The sequence below is a fragment of the Myotis nattereri genome, assembly GCF_964212035.1.
Source record: "Myotis nattereri genome assembly, chromosome: 16".
NCBI classification, from domain to species: domain Eukaryota; kingdom Metazoa; phylum Chordata; class Mammalia; order Chiroptera; family Vespertilionidae; genus Myotis; species Myotis nattereri.
This window is the reverse complement of record NC_138091.1, coordinates 46,652,841-46,673,670: the sequence shown is the minus strand read 5'-3', so window position 1 is coordinate 46,673,670 and position 20,830 is coordinate 46,652,841. Positions and strand designations below refer to the sequence as shown.

At 43.9% G+C, this 20,830-nt stretch overlaps 1 protein-coding gene across 1 annotated transcript in view; it reads right to left on the bottom strand.

Moving 5' to 3' along the window:
* The window catches only part of SKAP1 (src kinase associated phosphoprotein 1), a 258,264-nt gene that overhangs the window by 27,594 nt on the left and 209,840 nt on the right, over positions 1-20,830 (bottom strand). Inside the window, exons 5-10 of the mRNA XM_081109727.1 lie at positions 18,633-18,710; positions 17,564-17,647; positions 14,498-14,622; positions 12,111-12,174; positions 9,585-9,785; positions 1,037-1,087 (exon numbers count right to left, since the gene is read on the bottom strand). Of these exons, the coding sequence (XP_080965853.1) occupies positions 1,037-1,087; positions 9,585-9,785; positions 12,111-12,174; positions 14,498-14,622; positions 17,564-17,647; positions 18,633-18,710 (603 nt within the window). The remainder of the gene's footprint in view (positions 1-1,036; positions 1,088-9,584; positions 9,786-12,110; positions 12,175-14,497; positions 14,623-17,563; positions 17,648-18,632; positions 18,711-20,830) is intronic.

The window sequence follows — 20,830 nt, the reverse complement described above, 5'->3', positions numbered from 1 at the left end:
TTCTTCCTTTCTCTCCTGCTTTGGCACATGGCTCTGCTGTCTCGTCTCCCCCTTGGGAGAAGTTGGATATTTATGAAGTTGGGTCCTTCACTAAAACCTGTTACATATTCGCTTTCTGTAGGGAAAGGGGTTTTGAGCCAAGGAAAGGGGTTTTGCTGAATGGATAAAGAGGAGAAGAAAAGTCACAAGGAAAGGCAGAGAGAAGAGAAAGAGGAAAAAAAAATTGGAACAGAGAATTGGAGAGGGAGCAGGGAGGGGAAGAAGGAAATAATTCCTAGGCTTAAGACTCATAGAATCTCTAAGAAAAAAAAAAAAAATCAGCTACAATTGAGGCTTTGCTGATGGAATGAAATGTCCTTGAGGTGGCCCTTGCCTCACACATTCCTTTACTGACGATGACAGAATAGGTCCTCGGTTCACTTAAGGAGGCTTTAGAGGGGCACCTGACCTTAGAAAGGATGGGCTCACTAAGAGCCTGAAGCATGGTTAACAGTCCGAGATGAATCAGATGTAATTTTGTATTCAACAAACCTGTTACATATTCATTTCCAAATGTGCCTGGAATCTAACCGGGCCATCAGGAGTCAGCATCACCAAGCAATGCTATCCTTCAGCCCACGTTCACTTTTCAGGTCTGACACATTTCCATTCCCCTCTGAACTTGCAATCTCCGGGCCTCTCGGGGAGGGGACATTTCCATTCTCTCCATTCTCAATCCTCTGATCTCTTCGAGATGAGGCAATTCTATTTCCCCTGTACTGATTTCAGAAATACTGATAGGAAAAAATAAATATCTGGTTTGGCTTCCTCCTTCTCTAGGATAAATCCTAACTGTTCCGGGAACATTAATTAAAATGAATGGGTGGCTGCTTTTAGAGGTAAGATATTTCCCTCTGCAGTCATCTTATTTGGGACTTTTGAGATTGACACACCAGTATCTCTTAATTTGTGAGTCCTGTAATATAAGGAAGGTGCTTTCTCTGGCCGGAAGCCCAGTGTCCTACCCAGGGCCTGTACACGTATGGCGCTCTCATACCTCTTTTTTGTCCAGTGCCACTCTCATCCTCTTCTAGGTCGAGATCTTCATCTGAGGGGACACACATCATCAGCATTAGCAGTTAATGGTCTTGTGTTTTTTATACCTCTGAACTCATCACGCTCTCTTCCTTAAGGAAATAATTACCATGTTCTTTTTTTTTTAAATCACCTCTTACCTTCAAACAGGCCCTGTCCTTCTTCCCTCCCTGCTCATTCATTCACAAACATTTTAAAGTGCTTACTATAAGCAAGCACTGCACTAGGAACCGGACAAGCCTGCCAGGATCCCTGGCAATCCGCTGGATTATTCAGGTGCCTATCACTAAGTCCTAGTCCTTTCCCTAAAATCCCATTGCTTCTCCCCTTCTGGAATTCTCTTCAAAATGTAGCATCTCCATGTGAATGTCCAGACTTAGTGTGTGTGTGTGTGTGTGTGTGTGTGTGTGTGTGTATGTGTGGTGGGGGGGGGGGCGGGGAGGGAGCCTGCACACACACAAGCATGTGAAGCTGAGCACGTGTTTAAAACCTCGGTGATTAATGAGTCCTTAATGTATCAGGCTTTGTTCAGCTGTAACAAAAGCTGGTCATGTACATAAATTTATGTTCCTAGTACTTGGGGCTTGTTATCTTTTTACTGGTCTTACTCAGCCTGCCTCGTTCACTAGAGTGTAAGCTCCTGAGGGCAGTTGGAATGGTCTTTTAATTAATTGCTACACGTACACAATGGGTTCTAAGTCACTGCTATTGTCTAAGTCCAGTCAGGTGTTTCTATGGTCAAAGTCACAACATGATTGGCCTGTGTTTCTGATCCTCATTAACCTGTTTCATCTCAGACTTCATACTACCTGATAACATTGGGCCTTTATAAAGAAAACATGAGTCCTTACACACACACACACACACACACACACACACACACACACACACAGACACACACACACACATTGAATAAGTAACAATTTGAGGGCTGAACACTTAAGTTTCTCCTGTCTACATTTCCTTTCCTTTCACCTTCTGGGTCTTAGGGCACTTACCTCTCTTGCTTCCCCATAGTTATGCCACTGAATGGAACTTTTTTGAGGAGATGGCTTTTTAAAAATATAAGGTTTATAGGGCAATATGAATTCTGATATGTCAGACTGGGGGAAATAAACTCTAAGCTCATAAGTAAGAAGAAATAGCATAAACATATTTTAGACCATTAAAGAAATAATTGGTTTCACATACAAAATGATACAATTTCCTGGCAAAAAATAAAAAAGGAAGGGATCGATACTCTGGAGAAATAAGTAACCTGTTATCAAGGTAAAAAATTTAATATATATATATATATAAATTTACCCTACAAGATACTTTTCTCAATTCTTCTTATCTCCATGTATGACCAAGTAGCAGAACTTTCCTAGTGCCACCTGTAGTGCTCCCCACACCCCGCCATTAGGAATAAAGACGTGAGATATTGGAAGAGTGAAATCAAATATCAGAAATAGATGGTGACAAAATAAGTCACGTTAAACATCATTCTTTGCACACTGACTTATTACTTGCCCACTTCCTTCCTTCTCTGCTATGATGCTCTTGCTTTTTGACACGGGACTAATTTCACAGGATTGAAAACAACTCTTAGAAGAAGAGTTGGTACACCCTCGGTGTTAGAGATGCACAATAATTTGGACAGAGAGCAGCTCTTTTGCTGCTATCAGGCAACTCAGTCACAAAGCTCAATAATCTGCTGTGCTTAGGCACTTTTGCAGAGCGCGTTTATCCTACCTCTGCTCTCTGTGCGCAGATGTCTCTTCCTCCCAATTCTAATCAATGTAAATTGGGTCAGATCTCCGCTGTGAATTACAAATTGGATCCGAAGTTGGAGGGTCACCGTGCCTGCGACTCCACCTCCTTCCCACCACCATTAGATGGGAAGCTACACCGAAGATCTTTTCTAAATAAATCAGACTTTATTGTAAAACTCGGCCACTGACGAGACATAACCTCATTAGCATTGATTTTAAAATAAATTATTGAAAGTGGCTTGCCTGCTCTTTGCATTTGTAAAATAGGAGAATGTAAATGTATTTGCAATGATAAAAATGAAAACTAAAATTTGATTCCTTTATCCTTTCGGGCAACAGCACTTAATCTGGTCATGAAACGAGAATGGAAAAAATAAAAGTCTGTTCTGTGCGGTTCCACTCCAGACCAGATATTCTGACTCCCATTGTGCCGTGGAGTCACCGAGAAAGCAAGCAGGAAGCTGGCCCTAGATCTTCTGTGTCATTCCCCACCACGGCTGAGCTCTGCGGTGACGGGCGTGAAGGGGGAAGCTCCCATCCCCACCTCCGTCCTATCTAACGCTGTCCTTCCCAGGTGGCTGAAAGTGGGCCAAAGTCAAGAAGCCCCGCTGCTGATGTGAGAAGCTGGGTGCTGTGTCTCTGTGGCTTTTTCAGCAAGTCTGGGGGTCCCATCCCACAGAGAAGGAAAGTGACTGCCACAGCTGGGAGTGAAGGTCACACCTCTTAGCACCTTCCCTCCTTCAACGAAATCAAATTGCTACATTTTGAACCCCCAAACCAAGAAAACCGATGATATGGCAGCAGGAGTATATGCTCACAGAAGAGGGTGGGTTAAACTGCCCAATTTCTCATTTTTATTCATCTGTCAGGTGAGGTTTTAATTTAAAAGATATTATTTAAAAAGATACTTTTAGGCTGAAGACCTTATTGTACTTCTTTAGAAGAATACTACTAGGCATTTTAGCATTACATCTACTGAAACACATCTTCATTTAAGAGAGAATTAAAATGTATGTGCTAGCTCAACTTTAAACAGTGGTCGATGATAATGGTCCTGGCTCTTAACAGGGCATATGGGACCCCAACCTTACATAGGTTTTAAACAAATTAACCTCCAAAGATTATTGTCCACTTATTACATTAAATGCTCTACTTGATTCCAAAATATCTCATCTCAACTGGGAAAACAGTTGAGGAAGATCCTGTTAACGGTGTGAACATGTCAGAGAACCACGGGGCGTCACAAATGAGCACCAGTATCCAGAGAGTTGATTTCAATCAACGCTCTTGGCACAATGTCAGGGACGCTGATGAGAGGCTGAAAGGAACGGGACGCCGACGCCACTTGGGAGGCACAGAGAGGAACCAGCTTCCCATGACACCTGGCTCCTTCCTGAAGTGCCGCCCTGACGCTGGCCCAACCGACGCAGAGGGAAAAACATTCAAAAAATGACTAGGTCCGAAAGAGGGAGCTCATTTCCCCCAAACAAAGCAAAGTGGCAGAAGCTCAAAAAAAACGCCAGCGGGATCAGGGTGCATCCAGATGTCAAGGTGCTCTGGTGACAGATGCAACAGAAATGCAGCCAGCCTCGGAGTGCAAAGGGAGCACGCGGAAAAGCAGAAACAGGAACCACTCCGCAGCGTGCACATCCATGTTATAAATCCGTGCACGCGATTGCACCTCTTTAGACAGCATGGAAAACGCGAGCAGGATGCTAATAGCCCACGTAATTCTCTGGTGTGTGTTTGGTAATCTCAACGGTTACCTTAAAATATCTGCATCCCATCTCTGTGCTATGGTCTTGATGTACAAGATATTAAACTCAATTTCTGCTAACTGCGATACTTGGAACGCTCTGAACTCGATTTCACAGGTAATAATTGAGCACCTACTAACTGGGGGAAGAAAGACCTGGAGACACATCCCTGCGCTAAGGGCTAACACAGAACTCAGTTCCAGCTGGGTCACCGAGGAGACACGAGGAGACACGTTTGAGCACATTGTGTCGGGTTTCATCAGCCGGGATCAGGGGGACGTTATTCTAGTGAGAAGACAACGGACTGATTCCGGTTTTGGCGCTGGCCAACCAGCACTGTGTGGCTGGGACCCAGTGCGCTCGGAAGTGACAGAGAGAAGGCCAGGGAGCTCAGAGGGAGCTTGATGCCGGGCTGACTCTTCTCCGATATTCTCCCCCCCACCCCCCCACCTCCCGGCAGTGCTGTGTTTCTATGAAATTGGAATCCGCTTTCTTCATAATCTTTGTATTTTTGGTGTCTGCCTTTTTCTTTCCTTAGACCTCCTATGATCACTGTTTCCCCTTCCTGTGGGTTTGGACAGCGCTACAGAGGGGAAAATAATTCCACAGAATGCTTGTTTCCATTAGAGTCAAATTAAAAAAACACCACCACCCACCAAACCCAGTTATATGCTTTATTCTAATACAATCCGGTTTCTGAGTCTATAATAACCCTCGGGGGCAGTGCAGGCAGCACTGGAATGCGCACAGAAATTCCCAGGGAAGGCTCTTTGTCTCTCTTTCTGTTTGCTCTCCTGAAATCTCTCTAGAGAACACAGCCGGATTCTGTTGCCGCTGCAGCTGCGGCAAGGCCCTAGTTATTATAGCTCTTCAATGGTCTCAGGCGCCTGGCTGGATTCTGGCATCGAGGCCAGACAGAGAGAAACCTGATAAAAGTTGTCCTTTTATGGGATCTGGAATCAGGGAACTGGGCCTGTGCTAGCCTGTGAAATAATTTCAGGGAGGGGTGAGAGCGGGCTCAGAAAACGCCAGCCATTTCCCACATATTGCTTTAGCATTTCTTTGTGGTAGTTCCCTGCAGTTTAATCGACTGCAAATGAGATCTTAAAAATCAAGGGCCCCCATATGCTCAACGTGGATGTTCAGAAATCCCACCGGATACCAACCTGGAAACCATATGATCCAGGATGAGCGTTTCCATGGTTTTGGCTGAAAACCTCGCGTGCTCTGGTTTTCTCTCATGGGAAGGAGGTTGCGTACCATGTAGCAAATGCTAATCATCCTGCGATTAACGTGAGGTCGTGCCTTTCATTGGGGGACCTGTATGTTATTTTGATTAGGAAAACGTGCTTTTGTTTGGCCTTGGTGTATGTTACAGGCACTTTTCTTTCTACCTGGAAAACAAGCCGACGGAGGGGGATCTCACTTGGAAGGCCTCCAACACAGACACCATGAGGCTGGTGTAAGGCCCCATCCCAAAGAGGAGGGAGACAGAACCATCAATGCTAAATCATCGCCACAAAGCTCACCGACTTATTATAATGAGACGAATGTGAGCGGTGCACAATTGATGGGATGCGATGTTAGCACAATCCAACGCTGCTGTCGGCTGCCCCTCCACCCAGCACCTGTCCTCGCCATGAGCACGGGCCGGAGCAGAAGGTGTGCACCGCATTCCACCTGCTCAGGGTTTGCAGTGTCACCTGCTTCCTACCTAGCGCTGACGATGTCCAGCGGGACTGTCTCAGGTCTGGTTGGTGGAGGTGGGGAACTAGCCACCCCTCAACTCTTCAAGGAAGAAACACTTGCTATTTAAATACCACCAAATTAGCAATAGGCAGCATTTATTGAGTGCTCGCTGTATGCCAGGGCTCTGCCCTCAGTGTTTTACACACATCGATTCTAGACTTCTCATGGCGTCCCGCTTTGATAGCTACTATTCTTACCCCCATTCTACATATGGGAAAGCCACACAGGGAAAGGGCAAATAGCTCGCTTCAGGCCTCACAGCTAGCAGGTGCAGAGCAGGTCCAACCCAACTTAGAGCCAGTACTTTTTTATTTTTTAATATATTTCTTATTAGAGAGGAAGGGAGAGGGAGAGAGAGATAGAAACATCAATGATGAGAGAGAATCACTGATCGGCTGCCTCCTGCATGTCCCCTACTGGGGACACAGCCCACAACCTGGACATGTGCCCTTGGCCGGAATCGAACCTGGGACCCTTCAGTCCGGAGGTCGACGCTCTATCCACTGAGCCAAACCAGCTAGGGCTAGAGCCAGTACTTGTGTCTGAGAGACCATGCTGTCTCTCCCATGCTGCTGCTTGGTAGGCGGTGTTGGGGGATGCCGGCAGAGGGGAGACAATGGCGGGCCCCTCACTTTCCCTCTCAGTTCCTCCAGGGCTGGTAGTGTGGCACATGCAAAACTAACAGCGAGGCCGAAACCGGTTTGGCTCAGTGGATAGAGCGTCGGCCTGCGGACTGAGAGGTCCCAGGTTCGATTCCGGTCAAGGGCATGTACCTGGGTTGCGGGCATATCCCCAGTAGGAGATGTGCAGGAGGCAGCTGATCGATGATTTTCTCTCATCGATGTTTCTAACTCTCTATCTCTCTCCCTTCCTCTCTGTAAAAAATCAATAAAATATATTAAAAAAAAACCCACAAAAAACAAAAAAAACTAAGCGATTTCAGAAGCAACAATCTGAGTGGGGTAGATGGAGACTTCTGGCGGAGATATTCCTAGTATAGTTAAGTGCCAATATATTTTCGCCTCTAATGCCATCTCTGAAAACTGTGATGGATGGAAAGAGGCTTCTGGGAAAGAACCTGTTCGCTGCGTCCAGCACTGTCCTTTGGAAACTTATCAACAAGTCAGCTGCCGTCTCCCTCACCCGCAGAAAGAGACCCTGGCGCTCCCACAGCGCAGCTGTCCTCATCCCGAGGGACACTTGTGAGCAGAGGGTAGGTGGCTTTTCTTGAGCAAGCAGACCAGTCGCCATGCCCTTGGAGTCCACGCCAACATCCAGACTGGTGCCATTTTTTGGGGGAAGGCCCTGGTAGCTGGGCAGTGCCACACTGGCGCAGGGTAGGAATTTCAAAGGCAGGGGAAGGATGATGGTTAAGACGTCAATCATACATTCACTGGCCCACCTGGGGTAAGGTGATGAGCCAACACGCATCTTATTTTCTGAGGGTTCTGTCCCTTAACTCTTCTTTGCTCCCCCTCTCTGACCATCAGCCCCCTCCTCCCTGGCTCCTTTGAGAACTAAACACGGTGGGTGCCTGAAAAGGCCCTTCCTTGCTCCCCGGAGGCTGAGTGATGCAGGGAGGTTTTCTCCAAGCGCTCCTCCACAGCTGTAACCCAAAGCAGAGCGTCCCCCGGATATCTCCCCAAGCCTGGGCAGGAGTGAATGGAAAATGAGCTCACTAGGAAGACTCTGGCCAAGTTGGGGCGTACATCTCCTCTTAGGGAGCGCTGTGAATTAGATCCGTTTCTGCACCCTGCTGTTGCGATGGAGCAGACTGAAAGGGAAGATTCTCAGAGGAGCTGTGTTTTAATGTAGCAATTTGATTCAATTTTCCACTCTATAAAATTACCCATCACTGCTCGTTGCTTTCTAACAGACACCTTCACTCTTAATTTAACAATCCTATCGAATTCTGCCAGGGAAATTGGAAAAATTTATCACCTGTGAAATTTTATTTTCCTTTGGTTGTATCTGTTTTTGTAAAACTTCATTAACGACGATGACTTGCTGAGGAAATTATCATTTTTTTTTTTTTTAACTTCAGACACAAGAAATGGCTCGACCTCAGCCAAGATATCATTTGCATAATAAAACACAACAAAAGGCTGGGGAAGTTGGGACTGGCAGGGGCTGGAAGTGCTAGGAGAAGAAGCAGGCTTTGCTGGGTGGCTGGCGGGCGGGTGGGTGAGGTCCCAGCGAGGAAAAAATGTGTGGCCACAGCCCTGATCCTTGACTCAGGAAGCAATGACGTGGCTTCTCCCCCAGGGGAGGGACAAACGCAGCATTGACAGGGTTCGACCCTCGTTTAGGAAGCTCTGAAATACCAGTTGCTTACTCAGGGTGCTTTTTAGCAACCAGCCTTGCCTTCAGGGGATCCACTGTTAGACTCACCTTCGTCCCTAAGTTTATCTGGGATTGAAGTTTACATTGTTATAAATTCAGGCTTAACTTGAATTTCTCAGCAGAGCCTGGCAAATTTCCACAGGAGCCATCTTTCTGAATGGACTTGAAGATTCAGCATTCCTGCCGTCTAACTACCTCACAATTAAAAGGCTCCGGCTTCGGTTCTCTACAGTCTGACCCCCACTGTGCTCTGCACTATTCAACAGCTGCTGTGATCCCCACAGGAGGGGGCTCTGCAGAAGCAGTGATGACTCTACATTTTTTTGAGATGCCAGTGATCATGCCTTTGGCAGGGAAGAAATATGGACAGTCGACCTGCTGTAAGGGTGGGCAGGGGGGACACGTGAGGGTTATCTGTAAGAGACACAGCTGGACTCAGGTTATATCTGAACGAAGTAATAAGGAGTTGTGCTCCATCGGGGCTTTACTGGGTTACAGAAAAGGGGTTGTCAGCATTTATCTAGATTCCTTCAGACTTTTACTCTATCCATCACTTTGAGGCAACTTTCCATTATTCTCACAATTCTCACAGAAAAGAAGTTGAAATGAGTTTTGATGATCCACCCCCAAACTCACAGTAAACCAATGAAAACCAACATAAATACTCTTAGCTCTTTCACTTTGTTGACATGTGGAATAAATTACTTCGCGTGGGACAGATGAAAGACCCTCCCTGGTCAATTCATCTTGCTCCCAGAGCAAGGGAGAGCTTCTAATCACGGAAGCTTCTCTACATGCTCTCCTTTAGAGAGTTGGCTTCCTCTGGAGTTTCCAGAGTTTATATTCTTCTACCAGGTCAGGAGTTTCTGAAGCTCGAGGAAGATAATTAGAAGATGAAGTTTCTCACCTGGTAAGACTTCGTAAATATCTTCTTCTTCTTCTTCTTTCTCCTCTGAGGGCTGTTTTAGTCCTAGACTCCCAGGCAAGATAATGGGTCTGCGCTGGGGACCAGAATTTTGGGAGTCAAGGCCATCGATATCATCATACATCTCGTCCTCTCCCTCCTCTTCTTCCTCCTCTTCACATGGAATGGTTAAGGAACTCAGATCTGCCAAGGTAGAGATGAGAATGAATCAAGTTAGGGACAAAAAGAAAAGAATAAGGCAGGGGAGGAAAGAGGGAGAAGGAGGAGGCGGACTGAGAATAAAACATGTCAAAAGAAAATGAAACGCTAGGTTAAGTGCTATTATTTCTAATGTGGGCCTTGGTGGCAGGAAATCTACAGAAAAGGCCAGACTAGCACTGCATCAGGTTTAAACCATCAACATAAATCCTTCCCTGCAATAAAGCTTGATCAGGATGAAGCAGCCCTGGAAAGTATGGGTGTGCGAATGAGCGCACGAGGTACAGGGAAGAAAATAGGCCAGAAGAGGAAATGCCAGCAGGCCACGCACTGCTCGTCAAGTAGAAAACTGGAAGGGTGAGTGATGGCCTGTGGCTCTCCAGGGTGCACAGAGCTGGGGGAACGAAGGTGGCTTCCATAGGGCATTGGAGCTGTCAGAAGCTCATCTCCCCCATGATCTTGCTGCAGGATTTCAGACAAGCTTGTTGGTAGAGAAAGGCAAAAGTGGGAGGGGAACAGAAAGCGGGAATATGGAAAAAATATAACAGCAATACAAGACCAAATGAAACGGCTTAGTGTTGTGGTTGCCATGTCTTTTTGCAACTGTACAGTCTGGCTGACCTTAAAGTGGGTCACGGCATAGGAGATGTTGAGCCATTACACAGCACTGGGGAGCCCAGGGCAGGGGAGGGAGATTGGATTTTTATTTTAATAGGGAACTGGGAAGGTTCATTCTCTGATGTGTAGTACAGAGTGCTCTCCGGAACCCTGCTGAGGGACCTCTGCAGGATGGGCGAGTGCCGTCAGGGTCCTCTAGGGAAGGAAAGGATGGAGAGACATCCGATGTTCATTTCAAAACACAATAAAAACGGTTTGGCTTGATTAGGCTTTTAATAAAGATTTTGAAACAATTTCCATCTGAATTCTGGTGCCACCTCATATGGGGAAGGGATCAAAGACACATTTGTGGCTTAAACCATATGTTATTATTTTGTTTGTTTTAAAATAAAATGGAATGAATAATTTCTTCAATGTGGAATTCTGAAAGTACCACAGGGTACAGCTCAATAAAGCTGCTTTGAGTTTTATTGAGGTTTACACACTTAGGGGTATATTACATGCATAAATCTAAGGCACCTAGATGAGAGTGTACCCTGTAGTCTCGCCATCAATGTTCATGTTTGCCTAGTTCCAGTCTATTATACGTGATGCTCTTGGTAGAGGCAATAGTTTGTTTTTGTGATAGCAAAAGCATAAACTGAGTAAAACAGGCAATTCTTGTAATTAAAGCTCTGGTGCTTCCTTCTTTTTATCAACAATAAAATCTTATAGCAGATTAAAAAAAAAACCACACAGAGATGAAAGGTTGGATGCTTTTAGGTTGACGTACTTCTCCCTAGGTTGTGGACCATGTACAAAGTTGATGTTTCTGTCTGTGGAGTCAGGGTCCTGCCATGATGTACACCATTGTGAGGGTCATCTGAAGGTTGGCTACTTCTACCTGCCAGGCCACTCCCAGACAAGGCCTCCGGGGCCACGGTCATTGCTGTGCCTGCAGGCTGGCCAGCAGAGGGTACTCTAAGAGCAGTCATCTAACATCTTCAGGTAGGACTCTTCCAGTCATAAAGCAAGGAGCATTTTATTGTGGGCTGGGAGTAGCGATTTGTTTTTAATGTCCAATGTTGTTGAAGGCCACCTAGTTGAGTTTAGGTTTTTTCTTCCTACTAAGACCAAAACAAGAAGATTTTGGATCTAAATTGCATCTAGATGACTTAAGTTTGATATCATGAAACACGAAATTGAGCTGAGCTGGTTATCAACATCTCCTTTTCTAGTGATTATGACTATTACAGACTTGTCTGTAGGTAGGTGGATGAGCTAGAAAGATATCATCTCCAGGTTGATGGTTTCTTTATCTTCTCATTTATATAGGGCTCAGTTTGTTATTATAATATAAGGCAGTGGTTCTCAACCTTCTGGCCCTTTCAATACAGTTCCTCATGTTGTGACCCAACCATCAAATGATTTTCGCTGCTACTTCATAACTGTTATGTTGCTACTGTTATGAATCGTCATGTAAATATCTGATATGCAGGATGGTCTTAGGTGACCCCCGTGAAAGGGTCGTTCGACCGCCAAAGGGGTTGCAACCCACAGGTTGAGAACCGCTGATATAAGGGATGTGGTAGGGAAGGTAAAAGGGGGAACAGGTAGAAAGAAACACATATTGAAGCCTGTGGATTATATTTATGCCATAGAACTTCAACTGCAAACCCACTCAAGTACTGTTTCTATAATAATGATACTTACCCTTTAACAAGAAACTTATTTGATCCACCCAGTCTCTGGCTTCAGCAGGATTAGTAGCTGTAAACTAGAGAAAAATTAGTGAGTTAATTTATCACCTTCACTAAAATTTCCATGAATCCTATTGGGGGGTTCACGGTGGGGGGAACTTGTGAGTCATGTTAAAGAGTCATGTTGAAAGCTTAGGATTGTCTGCCTGCTTAATATTTTGAAAAAAGACCAAAATACTCAAAGTGATTTTTCCCTTTAGCAATTTTGTATATCCAATGTTGACAGCTATTTGAGTCCAGAATTCATGTCCATGTGTATTCATTTGATTACCTATTCATTCATCAGACATTTATTTGATAAAAGTTTACAGGAAAAAAGCAACCCCAAATTCCTGACTTCAGTTATGGAGACAACATACACACTTGAAATGGAAACATTATAAAGTAGGAGCATTTGATAACAGCTGGATGTTGAGAGGAGACAGGGAGCATTGTTGCCTAGGGTAAGCAGGGAAGCTTGTTGAGGTAATGCTGTTCTGCTTGGATTTTAAAAGGAGTTGTTGAAAACTGGTGGAGGGAGTTGGACAGTTTAGGAAGGGAAAACCATGTGCAAAAGATTAGGAATGAGACCATCGCGTATGGCGAAGGTAGGCAGATAAACCTGACTGGAGAACAATAACCGATGAAAGGGTTATTGATGAAAGGGAGAACAATAACCGATAAAGGGTTGAGGGCCAGAGAAGAGTTGATGAAACTAGGAGTGCAGACTTAAAATGTAGGCACTAGGAAGCCACTGTAAATTCTAGCAAAAGGAATGGGAGACTCACTAGTTGTGTATAGAAGGGATGGAAATAGGGAGAAATTGGAGATGGAAGACCAACTAGGAGGCTATTTAACTAATCCTCTGGGTGAAGTGATAAGGACTTAACTATTGTGATGGCTGCGGGAATGAATACGAAGGGAAAGATCCAAAGGATATTGTAGAAGAAGAATCCACAGACCATGATAATGACTTGGACTCAATGGGCCAAAGAAAAGAAGAAGTAAACAAACTCTACCTTCTGATTCACAAAACAGGCCAGTCGGGCATCAATCCTGAGTAATTTTTTACTTTAAATGAATCAACTCGAAATGAATGTTCCTGAAAACATTTTTATTATCTGGCCATTAGGGGAAGACAAAGATATGTGCTGTATACGAAACCTACATGCCTGCTTAGTAGTTATTAATAGACATTGTCATTCTTGGTTTCTTAAAAACACATTTGTATAAAAAAATGTCTAGGGAAATGGATTTAGATTTCTCATATAAATTTTATCTGAATAAGGCACTATCAGCGCTGAATAATAAAAATAACTTAGAAACATACCCAGTGCATACATCTGTGTTATATATATCTATCTATAAATGATTCTATAGAAAAGTTTAAATTAAAAAAATTTGAAATCATATAATGAAGACCTAGGTCATTTAACAAAACAAGGGTTAAGATACTGTAGAAACATAAAAGGATGAATGTTGACAAAAATTTGGAGTCAAAGGTTTATATAAGTGGTTAATATTAACCTTAGCATGGTTTTTCTCTTTTTCACAAGTTAGTTAAAGGTTTTCTAAACTGTTGTCATAAAATTGTGATAAGATAAAAATTACCAACAAGAAGAAAATATGTATATACATATGCACAAATACATTTTTTGTTGAAAATCACTATATTCTCATAGTCAGACATTTTTTATTGCTTTAAAAATTTTGTAATAGGCTATAAATGCATTACATATTATATCAAAATATATTAAAAATGAATACAGTGAAGTAATAAATCTTTCTTACCCCCACCTAGGTCTACTCCCTCAGTTATCACTATTACTATTCAGTAATCATTGTCACCAATATCTTAGGAATCATCCAAAGAGATGCAGTGCATCTACACACAGGAAGATTATTTTGGATAGCAAGATGAATATGGGAAAATAAAGTAGTTTTCACTCGACAGTCAGATTTTTCTTCTTCTGGATTTCATGGAAAAAAGTGAAGATAATCCATTGCAAAATAGAATGGGAATTAAAGCCATGAAATTAGAGGCTCTGAATGAGGAGTTAGATTGTGTGCTGCAATAGATGACAAGATTCTCACCTATGGAGTAAGGCCAAGAAGAGGAGGGATGAAGAGATAGAAGCCAGGCGGAGGCAGTATCTAGGATGAGAGTGGCAGCCGACAGGAGAGAAGGGAGGGCATAACACAGCAAAGATGTCGACCTGTCAAGAAAGAAGGTCTGAGTAGAAAATGAGCAGGTAACAGAGAAAGGATGAAACCCAGCATAGCAACCCCGGCTCACATGCAACATGGAAGGAACCTGCAACATGAAGGAGGACCACCATCCATCTACTTGGTTCATCCTACCTCATAGCTGCGCCTGTCCTGGGAGGTCAGTTCAAAGCAGGATTCTTTCTTGGAGTCTTTTCGCAGGTAGGGGGCCAGCCTTACGCTGTAGCCCTTAATGAGAAAGGTCCCTTTGGGCTGCTTGCCTGCAAGACAGGAAAGCTCTCTGTACCCCTAGAGAGAGACGCAACTGCCAAGGAAAGGCATCTTCTCTGGTATGTAAAATAAAAGCACAGAAGCAGCTGTTACATCCCCGAGGAACCACATGAGTCAAGGAAAGGTTTTTAGGGAAGCTTAAGGAGAGGCTACTGCGACAGTGAGGCAGACATCACTGCCAAGCTAGGGAAATGCTACAGGAAAGGTTATGTTGCCAAAGGAGCACAATGGAGACAGAGAATTTATTAGAATGCTAAGAGATCTATAATAACAGAAAGAAGGAATTATTACAGCAGGGAGAGCGTGGCTGTAAACGTGAGGCTCTTGAAGGCTGTTAGAGAAATGAAACATGATTATCAGGTCCAACAGAGCTCACATTTGAGGGGAGGGATGGGAGCGCAGGGGGCATTCTAAGTTCCCAGGATCTCCTCCTATGCCCTACGCAGCCTGTGGGCTAAACTGCTCTCCCCCTCCTACTGGCCGGGTGGGGATTTATGCTAGAGGGAGAGTAATTAAAACTCAGTATTTTATCCTCCTTCCAAGAGGTCAACTTGGGAAGTAGCAGAGTAATGCTGAATATCATCAGATGTTGAGGAAGGAGATAAAAGGCGAAAGACCCGACGTGAAAGGAAGGAGACAGTATCCTGCCTGTCACTCCCTTGAAAAAAATATTAGAAACAGGAGGGGAAGAAGTGGTTCCCAAGAATTCTGTGTCTTCGTGGTGTGTTCAGGCAGAATGCCTAGGACAGGCACCATAGTGTCTGGGTGATGCTCTGTGCTCTGTATCATGTGGAATGAATTGCTTAATAAGGACATTTTGGTGATGAGGATGAGGAGGAGGATGGCAGTGGACTGACAATAATTAAAAGAAAAGAAAAAGACTCTGTCCTTCCCCGGTTTAAAAAAAAATACGCAAACACTCTGTATTTACTACGAAAACGTCTTGGGCACCATAAGAAGGAACTGGCGAGGAGGGAGCCATGCAACAGTTGCTTTCTGACACCAGAATCTTTTTTGTTAAAGTATCTCTCCTTGTTCTAACTGGCCACTAAAGTGTTTTGTTGTTTCTTCGGTCACCAGATTTTATTTCACCCTGACAGCAAAATGGTCAATAAAAGTCTCCTAGTCTCTCGCTCCTGTTCTCCCGCTCACCTTGAGGGTAAAGGATTCCGACCGAATGAACACGATAGTGGGTTTTCTATTCAGATATGCCAACCGCTTATTTAAATGCAAGGGGAAGGACAAACATTTTCACAAAGACCTACATGTTGTATTAGTTTGAAGGTTTAAAGTAAGAAAATCACCCCTGGCTGGCTTGTAAGCCAAGAATTCAGGGGATTGCCAGACCGGTTTGGCTCAGTGGATAGAGCGTTGGCCTGCGGACTGAAGGGTCCCAGGTTCGATTCCGGTCGGGGGCGTGTGCCTTGGTTGCGGGCACATCCCCAGTGGGGGGTGTGCAGGAGGCAGCTGGCTCTCTGTCCCTCTCCCTTCGATATTTCTGGCTCTCTGTCCCTCTCCCTTCCTCTCTGTGAAGAATCAATAAAATATATTTAAAAAAAAAAAGAATTCAGGGGAGAAATTGTGGTCGCTGGATTTGAGAGTGGGCTGGAGTTTGGGTAGGGGACTTGTTACTCAGCTTTTGGGGTATGCTGCTATCATTTCTAAGCAGGGCTTCACACTTTACCCCTAGATGGAAAGGCCCTGAAAAATCCAAGATGGTGAACCCAAGATGAAGGTCAGTGATACTTGCAGTAGACAGAGAGGCAAGGTGAGACAATTGCCTCAAAGCCCAAGGGCAAATCTTAAGGATTCCAAGTCATTTAGCAAAACTGCAGCCCTTTCTGCTACCTTAGTGCCAAAGGTGCAGGAAGATCAAAGGCAATGGGGTAAAATCTGATTATGTCTTAGACTGGATATCCAGGCATTGGGGGAGGAATAAGCCTGGGAAAGAAGGGAGAGTGGAGAAACAGGAAATGATCTGAAGGAAAAGGAAGAATTTACTCTGGGTCATTGGCCTCTGTACCAAGGCCATAGAGCAGAAGGAAACCCGCCTCCCCCCCCCCCCGCACCCGCCCCCCAAGAATTGATGTTCTGCTTTACTTTGTCTCCCTCTTGCTTTGTAGGATTACTCCTGGGACAGCCTGACTCTGTACGAGGATATCCTATTTGAAAGTTTGCATTCACCTAAAATGATAATTTTTAGCTTGTGTAGATTTGTGGCTGCCTCCAATTTGTGCTTATATTTTCTACTCCTTCTCACGAATTAAGCAACTGTGTTGAGCATGGATGGGAGTTCTTCTAGGGATAGCTTATGAGCGTTGTGCTTGATTGAGCCAGTGGTGGCTGATTAAGAAGCTGCTCTGGCCTGCGTCAGCACTTTGCTGCGGCTGTCATCTGCCTGAAGGGTGTCTCTTGGGCACAGCGACCATTTGGGTCCCAACACTCCATGGCTCCAGGGGTGTCCACTGGATTACTTCCCAGGAGTCCGTAGAATAAAGTTTGAAACATGTTCTTAGAGAGTTTGGACTTGAAGGTTCTATTTCTGGGCCGTTGGTCAGCTGTTTAAATCTTTCTCAGAGTTAATTTATTTTCAAATTTTAATTACATTATTAAGAGTTTGAGGTTCTTCTTCTTCTTTTTTTTTTAATGCCAAAGTGTTCAACCTTGATGATGTTATTAGTCATAATAAAAGATAAGGCTTCGACATGCTGACCACAATATCCTAGTGTTTACGGGGACATCAATTCTAAATTGGCATCTGAGTGTTTGGTGATAGGCAAGGTATTATTTACTTAAGCCTGTTCCTTTCCCAAGCAGGTCCCTTTATGGGTGTTAGTTAAGGATGGCTGTCTTGAGATCCAAGTGCTTGAGAATTTACGGAGTGTTTGTATCCAGGAGTGAGACGCTGCTGTGCACATGAAGAACACTTACTTTTCTCATTAGCATAGTAGCAGAAGAGGCCTCTGCTGACAACACACCATCTCTTCTGCCACTCCGATCCAAAGAAACTGGGATCTAAATGGAACAGCAGTCAGGGACATAAATTCAGGTAACTACAATCACCGAAGAGTCCGTAAAACCTAACCACACACAGTCCAGTGTATTATTGTTTTATTTCCCAGGTTAATGGACTGGAAAACCCTCCCGTTCACTCCCACAGGTTATCCCATATTGACTCAGAGGACTTGCGCAGTCAGAAGTCCAAGTTCTAAACAGGGTTTGCCGGCTCTGACCCCTGACAGCTGCCTATCTTCCTTTATTTCAGCTTCAAATCTTACCCTGTACTTTTCAAATTCTCCATGGTATTTTTATGTGTTGCCTTTTAGCAAACCAAAATGATGCTCTAGGCCACTGGTTCTCAACCTTCCTAATGCCGCGACCCTTTAATACAGTTCCTCACGTTGTGGTGACCCCCAACCATAAAATTATTTTCGTTTCTACTTCATAACTGTAATGTTGCTACTGTTATGAATCATAAAGTAAGTATCTGATATGCAGGATGTATTTTCATTGTTACAAATTGAACATAATGAAAGCATAGTGATTAATCACAAAAATAATATGTAATTATATATGTATTTTCCAATGGTCTTAGGCGACCCCCGTGAAAGGGTTGTTCGACCCCCAAAGGGGTCGCAACCCACAGGTTGATAACCGCTGCTCTAGGCAACATAGTTTCATTCTTCATGGGAGTACACTGAGAGATGAGAACAAGAATAGCATTCATTTGTTCATTCAACAAGCATTTATTAAGCACCTATTGTATACCAGGTGAGCAAGGCAGATCCAGTCCCTTTCCTGATGAAGCTCACAACCTGCTGAGGACTTGGGGCCATCTCTGTTTAGCCTATACACCGACTTCTTTCCTTCCCTTCCTCTTGCCTTCCACCTACTTAACACAGTCTTGGGCCCAGAGAAGACCCCTGCTGTGCCAGCCCTCTTTTTCCTCATTTCCCTTCCCTTCCTGGAATGTTCTGAGATCGGTGGGTCTGATCATTACCTTTACTTTTCTTCTCCAAGTATCCTTGCTTGATGATGTTATCAAGCTCTTGAGCTCCTCTTGGGAAGTCTTCCATTCCTAAAAGGAACAACAGCAAAATGCTTTATTGAAACCTGACAGAATTTCCATTTATTTAGGCTGCTTTCGATAGTCTACGTTAACGAAGGGGTACAGAAGAACAACTGCTTAAACACAGCACAAAATAAAACAACTTCTAAATGACTGGGGAAAAAAGTAAATTTTCTTTCTTCCTACGTATATCCAAGGCTAAAATCACTTAAAATGACCTAAACATACATTCGTTTGTGCACGGGGAGGTAGCCTAAATATGTATTCATTGGCCAGAAAAGGACTCCAGAGAATGAAGAATGAGCTGTGGATATAAGCTCCACATCGGTTAATCCACATTGAGATAATCAACAGTCAAATGAACAGCCACCAGCACAGACAAGCCTGAAGGAGTGAGAGTTCACCATGAACACGGTCACCTCAGGAGCAATAAACACACATTTTTTTTTTATTTTAAGCAAACAGCCACCTTAGTGAACATACATTTTATTAAGTTCATACAAAGAAGGGTTATGCAAGCTGAACTTGGCAATGACTGCCAAATCCTGGTTTTGTCAAAGTATGGGAAGGAGTCTAAGAATGGTGGAAGCTTTTATGAAGAGAAGATCCTGGAACTGACACCAGCCTTTATTTATTTTTATTTTTTAAAAATATATTTTATTGATTTTTTTGCAGAGAGGAAGGGAGAGGGATAGAGATTAGAAACATCGATCAGCCACCTCCTGCACACTCCCTACTGGGGATGTGCTTGCAACCCAGGTACATGCCCTTGACCGGAATCGGACCTGGGACCCTTCAGTCTGCAGGCCGATGCTCTATCCACTGAGCCAAACCGGTTAGGGCTGACATCAGCCTTTAATTGCATGCTGCTAACATTCCTGGCTTTCGATTAGCCTGGTTAGGTACAAATTTATTGAAAAGTCAAGATCCTGATTCATCTTCCACCATCGGAGTTTATACTTATTTTATAGAAGGGAGGGGCAAAGAACAGAGACAAAGAGGAAAAAATTTACTCCTTAAAAAATAAAGTGAGCCCTGGCTGGATGGCTCAGTTAGTTGCAGGCACTTTACCTAGGTTATCAGTTCGATCCCCGGTTGGGGTGTGTACAAGAGGCAATTAATTGCTGTTTCTCTCTTTCTCTCTCCCTTCCTCTCTCTCTAAAATCAATAAACATACCCTTGGGCAAGGATAAAAAAGAAGAAACACAACAACAACCCCCCCCAAAACTCTTTAAAAAATATAATTCTATATTTCTTAATTAGGAGAAATAAAAGGGGTGGGTTAGTGTAGTCCTAATATGTATTCTTTTAGTCCCCAAACCCAATTCTCTTTTTGTTTGCCTTAAAATATTTAGAAAGCAAACAAAACACAAACCAAAGTAAGGCACAGCCTATGCAATATCTTGAGACTGTTGGGTGGAATACTTTTTTTTCAACTACACGATTTTTAAAAATATCTCCTACAATAACTAACTTTTATCCAGTGATGGCTACTTTGCTCAGTGCTTTACAGACTGTTTGTTTAAAAATAACATTTTCAGACAATGCCAAATGTAGCTAAAATTACCACTTGCTTCTGAGCTGTCCCAAGCTTAGTTTTAAACACATGAATCAGAAGAGCTTCTCTCTTTTTCTTTTTTAGTATGTCTAAATGCCTATTTGCCCACATTGCCAACTTCCTTGTTTACGGACTGTTCGGATTTGTGTGTTTTACTGTTAGCAAACTCCGTGGCTGCTCTAAATCCTCCCAGGAGTCTCAGGGTGCACGCATGAGATTAACAGCAACAAAGGAAAATTTGTTTGTCTGGGACCCTTTCATTTCTCCCACCTCTCTGAAAATTCTATTCTCTCTTTGAAGATGCTCTCCAAGAAAACAGAAACAGATCCTACTGAGGATGGGGTGAGGAGCCGTACGGCTGAGAAGGCCCTTTGAGGCAGAGCCTATCCCCTCTGCAGTGCGATCAAAAAATTGCTCCTAGAGGCCTAAACATTAAATGGAAAAACACAGGAGATGAGGAAAACAGGGTCGCCTAAGCTTGAAGTATCCATCTCTTTATCCCATGGGTTTCCCCTACCTTTTCCTTTTTTTCTTTTAAGGTCTTGTTAAACCTAAGAGACACAGCTACCTG